Source organism: Purpureocillium lilacinum (genome assembly GCF_023168085.1).
Source record: "Purpureocillium lilacinum CBS 284.36 DNA, scaffold_3, whole genome shotgun sequence".
Lineage (NCBI taxonomy): Eukaryota > Fungi > Ascomycota > Sordariomycetes > Hypocreales > Ophiocordycipitaceae > Purpureocillium > Purpureocillium lilacinum.
Window position 1 is genome coordinate 843083 of NW_027072113.1, and position 8245 is coordinate 851327.

At 52.6% G+C, this 8245-nt stretch overlaps 1 protein-coding gene across 1 annotated transcript; it reads right to left on the reverse strand.

Moving 5' to 3' along the window:
* Nucleotides 1-7562: 7562 nt before the first annotated feature.
* Nucleotides 7563-7914, reverse strand: PLICBS_004087 (uncharacterized protein; the record flags this gene model as incomplete). Its single annotated transcript, XM_065600392.1, has 3 exons — nucleotides 7563-7683; nucleotides 7743-7813; nucleotides 7876-7914. 3 exons carry the CDS (start codon nucleotides 7912-7914, stop codon nucleotides 7563-7565), a joined length of 231 nt encoding a protein of 76 aa, XP_065456464.1.
* Between the last annotated feature and the right edge of the window lie 331 nt (nucleotides 7915-8245).

Below are 8245 nucleotides of genomic sequence, written 5' to 3' on the forward strand. Positions count from 1 at the left end.
GCCGCGTGGGCCAAAGAAAGGGCCATATGTGGATATTGTTCTTCGCAAGCAAACAGCTGAAACACGGAGAATCGGCTCATGCATCAGATGCGCAATGCAGCGGATACGTGTTAGTATGACCATGATGGGATTAATGGCTTGCAACATCATTTACGACGTCAACAGCTAACAGTTTGCACTAGTGCAACAGCGACCCCGAAGACCCCACGGGCAAATGTCTGACGTGTGAGAAACTACTAGGGTCGTCGAGGCGCCCATTCCCTTGTCTGAGATACAAGCTGGCCCACCTTCAGTTGGTCGACCCTGCCCAGCTTCGAGATTTTGACTGGCTCCGGGCCCAAAAGTGGGCAGCATTATATCCAGAAACAAATGCAGTAGACTGCTGGCAGAGCTCTGCTCGCGTTTTCCACAGCCTCAGTGAGAGGTGCATCGAATTACCTGTCTGGAAGTTTGCGGCCAATTCTCAATATCGCTACGACTTGGCTGTAGACTGGGGCTTACTGCGCACCACTCACACTGGGCTGAACAGCACGACAGATACGCTAGCGGACCTTCAAGCCATTGAGCAAGTTTGGGTCAATCACATTTTTGGTATCGCTGGCGATGTACTGAAGCGATATTCCGGTCCGCCTGATGAGCTCCTGGGTCGCACCTATCGCATGTCATGCCGGATGTACCAAGATCCAACAGCTTCGGCGGAATATTTGGGGCTACTTCGCCTGACATTCAAATTGTGGACCGCTGTACGACTTTCCACAGCACCTCTTTATGTTGCAAACGCAGGACACTATGCTATTGACGATATCGCGTGCGACTCTCCTCCAAAGCACACGCCAAAGATCGCTATTCCACCATGTTTGAATGCCCAGTTACGGTTTGCCTTGATGCATCATATCCAAGGGACAATTAGGCGCAAACTCCTGGGCAGGCTGCAAGCTACGATGGTGAGGAATAGCAAGACCGGATGGCTTGCTATTTTTCTTGTGACAGTTGCTCTGCTGCATAACATAACCCTTCTCCTACGCGACGATGCAATCGACATCCTCCGCCGGGAACAGAATGCAAGTAGTTTTTCCTATACCTTACCTGGTTCTGACGGACTTGCCCTCCTCAGGACGATGCTCCACTTGCAGCCAAGAATAGGGCTAATAATAGCAGCTCTGTACCTCTATTGACGATGGCAAGGTGCTCAACGACGGTGAGAGTCAGATCAACACGTCAATAGTCTGTGTACAAACGTAAACTGATACCTAGTACTAGAGGCCAACATTTTGCTCGCCCATTTTCATTACTGCTCCAGACGTCACTTCTCATGGGCGGAAGACTGCAGCGACAGGTACCTCCGAGCGGCAATGACTTTAAACGATGAGCAAATTGAGTTCGTTCATTACTGCAGAGGCTTTGCAAAAGATCAGGGTGAGTCGTCTTGTGTATCTCCGGTCACCCTTAGATCCGTCTCCCCTTTCTCGCTCTCTATTAGCTTCCATACAAAATTCAGCATCACATATTGGCGCATGATGCTCAAGTGTTGATAGAAATCCAGTGGAGGCGCATCCGGGACGGTACTATGTACAAAAGCGACTACTACTACATAAGCCAGCTGTTTGAGAAGGATTGGTATCCGAGGGCGGTAGGGCCGTAGCGGGGTTATGAGGACATGTCAAGGTACAGACTTGTGGATAGTTGCACATGACCCGGTCGTTGCCTACAATGTCCCAGTTGCCTGAGGCGCCAGCACACATGTGATCCTACCTGCAGACAGAAATCAAGTGCTCTCCTGACACTGGGCCCTACTTTACCGCTAGTCTTGGCGCTTCGCACACCGCGGCACACTGGCCGACTCGGCCGGGGTGCCTGATGCGCTCTGATGCCTGGTGCAGCAATTGTAGCAGCAGGGTCAGGACTGTGCACCATATCAGCCGATTTGGGCCTTGGGCAGACATGCTTCACTAGTCTGAATCACGCGTGGTGAGATTCCCATGCATAGGACTACCCAAAGCAGACTCATTGGAAAGACGAAACGAGGCCTCTTTTTCCGCGTCTTCGGGCATTCCTAACACCGTGGATTGGTGATGAGTAGGAAATGGCTGAACGAGTTGCGTCAAGTCCGGCTCTTTGGCTCTGAGCTGACGGAGCCTAGCCGCCCTTGGTCCATTGGTATTCGAGTTGTCGCACAACCTAACCAGGCTCGGGCCGTATATCATACTTACTCAGCAAGGTTGTGCATGGAAGTCGGATACTATAATACGCATGTTAAGGTCGAGCGTCCGCTTGCGCGGTGCTCTGGGCGCTCGTTGAGGTCAAAGCTCAAGCACGGGCTGTGTCAGGCATCGCCGACAGCCTCATTTCCAAGGATTGTGCACCACAAAGCAGGTCTTTTCTTTGTCTATAAAGAGCCGCGCTTTGACGTGCATCTAGCTCGAGCTCTTCAAGATAATTCTTATCAATTGACTGATACCAAATATGGACCCAGTGGACCCAATTGTCTGACACATGTTGATGGCCAATCTCGACTTCGGTCGTGGACGACTATCAGGATGAACCCGGCGGCTGGACAGAGACTTTACGCTATCACATGCCGGAAACAACTGCATGGATTGCGGACGTACGAGCAGAGGTACATTATAAAATTATACGTACGTAATCGATGCAGCTACGCACGGAAGCCCACCTTCCCATTCCACAACTCCGCCGCAGCGCTGTACACCACCCTCTCCAAATATTCCTTCCTCGCGCCAATAATAAGCATCGTGAATGGCACGAGTGAAAGGCGTCGCTGCACTGATCGGCCGCGACCGTGGTTTTTGTTCGGTTATGTCAACGACCGGTTCTCCTCCTCGCATAACATCTAAGTCGCTATTATTCAACACGAGGAGTGGGCCTACACTTTTGCTGTAGTGGTTAGCTGACACTCCTCTTCCCCACCCTCCTCCCCCCCAAAACACTACTCGCAATACAACGTCGGCCAAGATTAAGACACCTGTTAGCTCCTGCTAGGGTCTCGAGCCGATTATTTGCTCGATTAATTGCATCCCATACAGCATTGTGCAGTAATATGCTGCAATATCTGTAGAGTGCGTCCGTCGCCACGTCCCTGGTCAAACGGGCAGGCTTTGTGTCAGGTTCCCTGACGATTCATGGGCCTAGACTTCCGCAATTTAATCCGCCTCCCATGCTAATTAGTTGGCAGCTATAAAAGAGCCAGCGTCGCCTTATAGAACAGGAACAAACGGACACAGACACACGACCATCTACCAGTAACCTCCTTGCCCTGAGTAATACAATGCTCCTACACTCTGCCCTTCCTATCCTAATTGCCACCGTGGCAATAGCTCTCCCAAGTCCTGGAAAGGAACCTGTGGATACAACATTGAACAGCCCACGCTGCCTACCCCCCAGCTGCTGTTACGATGTAAGTCGAATTCATGAGTTAGAATTTATGCGGCGTTGCGGAATGGCTGACAACATAACACTGGTAAAGTGGAGTGGCAATTGTCCTTATTGGCATGTAAGTCTCTATTTCCTGCAAGACCGGTACGTTACCTATTTTTAAGTCTAATATTAACCATGTACGGTATGTAGGACCAGTGCGGCGGATGCGCTTGTTGCTGATGCGCTGGCCGTATGAGCTAAGTCTCCGGTCGGTGTAGGACCTACATGACAATGGTTGTCAGTGCAAAGCTGCTCGTTCATGCAAAATCTACATGGCACTGCTCCCATACACACGGCGAGATTTGCTTTGGGCGACAGCCCTTGACTACAACGTCTCAGATGCCTGCTGCCGGTATCAGGCTGGAGGTCAATGCTACGGACAGAGATCCCGACCGCAGTCAGTCACTAGGTAGAATAGTCAACCACGTTCATTCATCCACTCAGGGACCCTCTACCCCGTCACCAGGTAGTTCTGAACCACGCAGTGCGATGCAATGTCGTCTCGACCCAAGAATTATGAAATGTCAGACAATTGGCTTCACGGGGATTACAGCTAGCATCGTGCTTATTGATGAGAATTATCCTCGAGAGCTAGTGGTACGTGCACGATAGTGCGCAGCTCTTTATACGCGCAGGCAAGTTTTGCTTTGTGGTGCAATGCCCTTGTAATCACGGCTGCTGATACGGTATATGCAACCAGCGTTTGACTTTTGACCTCAACGAAGTCAAAGCATAATGCATGCAGGCGCTCGGCCATAATACGCAGAATATAGCATCGACTTCCGCGGACAACAATTCTAATCGCAGATGATATGCAGCATAGGTCTGGCTCCCTGTGCGACGCATTTCGAAGGTGATACGGAGTCAAAGTGAACTAAGCGTGCTGAAACCACTCCCGAGGGCGTTTGCCGATTCCCCATCTCAGGGTGGTCATCGATATATATCGATTCGTATCGTCGATCGATATCGTATCGACCCGTATCGATATCGCATCCATATCGACGATATCGATTTTCAGCGCTGTCTAGGCTTTGCCAGCCATTTCGCTACGCGGCGCCACACGAATATCACAATTTCGGCGTCAATCACAGCAATTTCAGGTTGCCAGGGACAACCTGCTCACACTAGATCAGGATGTTCAATTCTTACTGTACGGTGTAAGTAGTCGGCTCAATTGATGTACAGGCCCGTACTTGTATAGCGGGTAGGGACCTCACCTCCGAGAACACTTTCGGCAACCACAGTGCTTATCTCAAAACACAGATGAACAGGTCCTTGAGAATCGAATCGACGATATCGATATCGTATCGTATCGTATTGACCGTATCGATGACCACCCTGCCCCATCTCGCCGGATGTCAACATCAAGCCGCTCATTCACATCAACCAGACAGTACAGTCCAGTGTGCAATTCAGGTCACTGATCATAACACGATTGTTACATCTACGAAACGACTCACTCATTCATTCGCACAAACAGCTCAATTGGAGCCAACCACAGCTTGCAATCACGTATAACAAGCTGGACGCCAATCCGACGGTAGTTAGAAATGGAAGTCTTTCTTTGCCCAAATGTACTGGAGACCCTCTGCCCGGTCGTCAGTCAGTTATGCACGTGTGCAGTGCGACGTTACAAATAGCCATGCACCCGCCAGCCGCACACGCCGTGGGATGCGTTGACAGCACAACATCAGTCGCAGCCAGCAGGGCTGTACAACACGAGGGCCCACGAAGACCCGCGAATCACAGGATCGGTGGGCCCGAAGGCTCACTTGACCGCCCCTGTCGATTGGGCCGCGGGCTTCTGACGATTTTGCGACACCACGAGGGCCTCGAAGTCAGCGCTGCAATCAATTCAAGTATCAATTCAAGTATATCAAGTAAGTCAAGTAAGTTAGACCACCCCATTGTATTAAGTAAGTAAGTTTGTGTCGCCGTCAACTTGAAATACTTGAAATAACGAAGTCATTGTAACATTTTCCCGCCCAGCAGCGGTCGCAAGGTCTACGGGGTTTGTTTCGATACGATACGATACGATACGATACGATACGATAAATATTTAACGTCCAGGAGCTATTGTGATAGCTGAAAGCCCCTATTGGAGCAAAGGACGTGCTGGGCTAGCTAAGGTACAGGAAGATCCCGCCTCTCTATCCAGCATCTCAAAGGCACGAAGGCGCTGTGGTCGGCGAAGGGGCATTCCCGTCAGCGGGAAAGACCCCGCCCAGCCCAGAATTCTCTTGCACAGGTAGACATAATCAGGTTCCAGGCCCAAAAGCCCAGGAGCCGTGTCTTCTTCCATCGCCAGTAGCTACGACGGCAGCTGCGCAGCCGCGGGGAAAATCTCTCTAGGGGCGAAAAACCCACGGCAGCTAGGACGCTGTTGTCTGGATGGAAGCTCGTCCCGATCCAGGGTCATCGCTGAGAGCTCTGCATCATGTGACCCAGCGATTTGTCTCTCATTGTAGTATTTGCAAAGCCCGGCGATGGCACCGGCGGCAGCCGAAGCTGCTGAAGAAGTGTTGTCTCTGGGCAACCGGTGTTGCAGAGGTCGGTCGGGGCGGCTTTTGGTAGCCGCTGTGAGCGGTGGCATCAAAATGACGCGTCGGGGGTTCGGGGGCGTTTTAGGCCCAAAAGGTTGTAGGCTGTAGAAGCCAAAGTCGGGGGGCGCATCAAGGCCCAAGGGTCGCGGTGAGAAGCCGGCCGTCAGGCTGGAAGCACCAGTGTTATCTGGGCGGCAGATGCTGCAGATGCTGTCGGAGCGGTAGCGAGCCGCGAAGGTAGTTGAGATCGCATGGTCCCAAGTGGTCGAAGGGCAGTCTTGCCCGAAAGGTCGCGAGCGGCGGTGAGCCAGACGAGCAGACAATGCTACGTCCGAGCGGCCGAGGCTGTGGCGAAAGGCGCGAGCGCAAAGGCTCTGATGGTGACGACGAGCACCGCGATCGAAGGTGAACTCTCCAATTCCCTTCGTCGAGGCAGCTGTTAGGGCCACGATGGGCGCCGAGCTGCAGGTGCTGTCAATTGGCCTGTGGAAAACCCATGGCTTAGCGAGACGCTAACAGCGCCAGGCAAGCAGAAATTTTTACAGGGGAGAGTTGTACGGGGTTTGTTTCGGGATCCCAACATGGCTGTACAGGGTAATGTTTTGATGTGTGCCAAGTTGGGACGCAGCAGGAATGCTACGCGCGCTTGGTGTAACACATATGGTTACTGGATTCGCGTTGTACTCTGGGGCGCTTCTTGCCATTCATGCCCTGCGCAACACCACGCGCCATGGCGGCCGGACAACAGTCGTTGGATTCGCTTTTGCGAAGTCATAGCAAACGTAAAACACTGAGGCAGCAACTCGATTCTGCTTCTATCAACGCCGAACCTGGGAAGGCAATGCCTGAGGATTTACCTACTGTCAACATTGGCTGCCAAAAGTATGTCCTGGAGGAGCATCTCTAACAAGAACCGCAAAGGCCGGCGAAGCTGGATTCAAGGCTACGGTCTCTTCCTCACGGAAATTAGCCCCGATTTTAAGGCGCTGCAGACTTACTGGGCTTGCTCCAAATGCGATGAGAAGGGCGTGAGTTCGCTCTTCGTCGCGACGAACACGACGTCGCCGACCGAGCACCTCAGAAGGTACACGACGCGACACTGGCGCGATAATTTCGTTCGAAAGTTCATGACTCACACATCTCAGATCGCATATGATCACTCAGTCAGCGACTCCTCGGATCGGCGTCGAAAGTACGCAGGAAGCTCCCTACCCGCGTCCTAAGCGACCGCGTCTCGAGCGTCCCATAGCGAGGTCGAATGTCAACAAAGCTAGGGAACTGACGGTCGGTTGGATCATCACTGCCGATCTTCCATTTACAGCACCGTCGAACAACTACTGTAACGGCTTCAACTGAGTGTGTTGACAACTAGCTGAGCGACTGCAACGAGTATCCTAAAGCTAAGGAGAAAGGAAAGGAAGACAGAAAAGTAGAGCAAGTTGCAGAAAGGAACACGAGCTTTTGAGCGGAGCTCCGGAGCTGGTGTGGATCCCGGTCGAGAGCGGAGCCGTGACCTACACCGGCCCAGCCCGTTACACTCTCTGTGCATGGTGGGACTAGCAGCACGTTGGCCGCGTGAGTGCCTCCCTACTTGCTTGCGTCGTTGCTCCCGCCGCTGCTGCCACTTGGTGGAGTATACGTCGAAGCCCCATGGCCGTTGTTGTAGTACGTGCTACCATTGGGGTTGGAGTAGTAGTATGAGCCGTTGCTGCAGTGAGGAGTTAACGGACCTGCCTTTAAGATGAGCCAGCGACGGATACCGCGTACGAATTGGAGTAGTGGTAGGAGTTCGAGTTAGAGGCGCCACTACCGTAGTCCCGGGCGCAGTAGTGGTTGCCCTGTGAAGACGCCAGTGAGTGAGTGACAGCAACGGTTATCAGACGCGGAGGCTATATCGTACTTGGCTATTGGAACCTGAGCTCTTGTACGAGTAAGGCATATTGTAGTGTTGAGGAAGACACTCAGCAATTGCAGAAACGCAGAGAGTTGATGGGAACACGGTGCTTCGTTGGGCGGATACGGGCGCCTAAATAAATACCCCGCTCGAAGGACCGTGATGCTGGCGTGGCGCACAACATTTGAGACAGGTCCTTCACACCTATTGGAGGGGCACAGTGTCCCCGCTCAGCATGCAGTAAGCCGACCTCCACAGACCGCCATGTCACTCGGCAGCGAATCATGGACGGGCAGCGGCATGTCCTCAGGGATATCCATGAGCGACGGAGCGCCACAACACCGCAATTCATGCCGTCAAGTGCCGCATGGGTGCG